The sequence below is a fragment of the Parus major genome, chromosome 28, assembly GCF_001522545.3.
Source record: "Parus major isolate Abel chromosome 28, Parus_major1.1, whole genome shotgun sequence".
Classification (NCBI taxonomy): Eukaryota; Metazoa; Chordata; class Aves; order Passeriformes; family Paridae; genus Parus; species Parus major.
The window spans coordinates 3,539,314-3,541,109 of NC_031797.1; the positions used below are offsets into that span (position 1 = coordinate 3,539,314).

The following is a 1,796-nucleotide window of genomic DNA, read 5'->3' on the forward strand; positions in this document are numbered from 1 at the left end:
TTCTCCAGGGATGATTTTTGTGCTCCAGGGATGATTTTTGTGCTCCTGGGATAATTTTTGTTCTCCTGGGATGATTTTTGTGCTCCAGGGATGATTTTTCTTCTCCAAGGAAGATTTTTCTTCTCCAGGGATAATTTTTTGTTCTCCTGGGATAATTTTTTGTTCTCCAGGGATGATTTTTGTTCTCCTGGGATGATTTTTTGTTCTCCAGGGATAATTTTTGTGCTCCAGGGATGATTTTTCTTCTCCTGGGATGATTTTTTGTTCTCCTGAGATAATTTTTTGTTCTCCAGGGACAATTTTTGTTCTCCAGGGATGATTTTTGTTCTCCTGGGATAATTTTTGTGCTCCAGGGAAGATTTTTCTTCTCCTGGGATAATTTTTCTTCTCCTGGGATAATTTTTTGTTCTCCTGGGATGATTTTTCTTCTCCTGGGATAATTTTTGTTCTCCTGGGGTTTGTTTTTCCCTCTTCTGCTCCCCAAAATTCCATCCCTCAGGGCTTTTCCAGCCCATTCCAAAGGGCAGGGAGAGCACCTGGATATTTTGGAATATTTTGAGGAGCTGCAGGTTCAGTCCTTGATTTTGGTTTTGTCCCAGGAAAAGGTTGGGGGGACATTCCTGGGTGGGTGGATGCTGGGAATGGAATATTTTGGGATGTAAAGAGCTTTGGGAAACTCTTTTTTCCCATTTTTTCCCCGGGAACAGCTTTTCCCAAACCTCAGGAGGGAGGATTGGCTCAGGGCTCCCAGAGCCAGGGGAATTTCTGGATTTGTCCTTGGAATTCTGGGCTGTTCCCACTTTCCCAGCTGTGGGAACGCTGCTGCAGCCCCAGGAATTCCCAGGAATCAGGATCAGCTCCATCCACAGGGAATTCCTCCGAGTTCCAGCAAAACCTGCGGATTCCACCCAAAAATCCCATCAAATATTGAGCTTTTATCCCATTTTTTTTAGAGATGAGGGAGAAGGATGAATGTTAATTAATTAATTATCCTGATTTTTCTTATCCAGTGGCCATCCAGTGCCTGGAAACAGCGTTTGGGGTCTCCATGGAAGATCAAAGCCTGGCTGTGTCCCAGACCCTTCCTGAAATATTTGAAGCTGTGGCAGGGAAGGTGAGTGAACCTTCCAGAACTTTCCTTTTTCCCTGCTGCATTTTGCAGGAGCCTGCTGCTCCCCTGGGAGGGCTGGGAAAACGGGAATTGCGGGCAATCCTCACCTCAGCTTCTCCTTGGAAGGAGCTGGAACATTCCAGAACGAACTCGGAGCCCGTGACGCCCTCGGAAGATGACGTGGCCGAGGCTGAAAGGCTCAAGACAGAAGGTAACGAGCCCTGGGCTTTGGATAACGAGGATTTGTTAATTAGGAAGGGATCTGCATTCCCTGGCAGCTGGGGAATGCTTGGAATGGGACGAGGGAAAACTGGGAATGTTTTCTGTTCTGTTTCTATTTCTCGCTCTGCTTTGGGTCTCCTGAGGTTTTGGTGCTGGAGGATTTTGGATCCCAGTGGGATTTTTATCCCAAAACTCCTGTGGGGTGTGGAGCATCCATCCCTCCTGCTCCCTCCTGCAGGGCTCTTTCCTGGGAAAAACAGGGATGGGCGTTGATGCAGGATCCAGGAATGCTGGAATTCCCAGGATAGGTGTCCAAGGAAAGGCAGGAGAAGCTCCAGGGAGCCCCTTCCAGGCCCTAAAGGAGCTGCAGGATAAAGGATTTGGGATAAGGGATGGAATTCTTCCATCCCCTAAAAACCCTCCAGGAAATCTGGGGAGGGATTTGGGATAAGGGATGGAATTC

General features: G+C 47.6%; 1 protein-coding gene across 1 annotated transcript in view; it reads left to right on the forward strand.

The window, feature by feature from the left end:
• Positions 1 to 988: 988 nt before the first annotated feature.
• The window catches only part of SGTA (small glutamine rich tetratricopeptide repeat containing alpha), a gene marked incomplete at its 5' end in the record, with an annotated part of 4,377 nt that continues 3,569 nt past the window's right edge, over positions 989 to 1,796 (forward strand). The window contains 2 exons of the mRNA XM_033520097.1: positions 989 to 1,114; positions 1,238 to 1,601. Coding sequence (XP_033375988.1) covers positions 989 to 1,114; positions 1,238 to 1,601 — 490 coding nt within the window. The remainder of the gene's footprint in view (positions 1,115 to 1,237; positions 1,602 to 1,796) is intronic.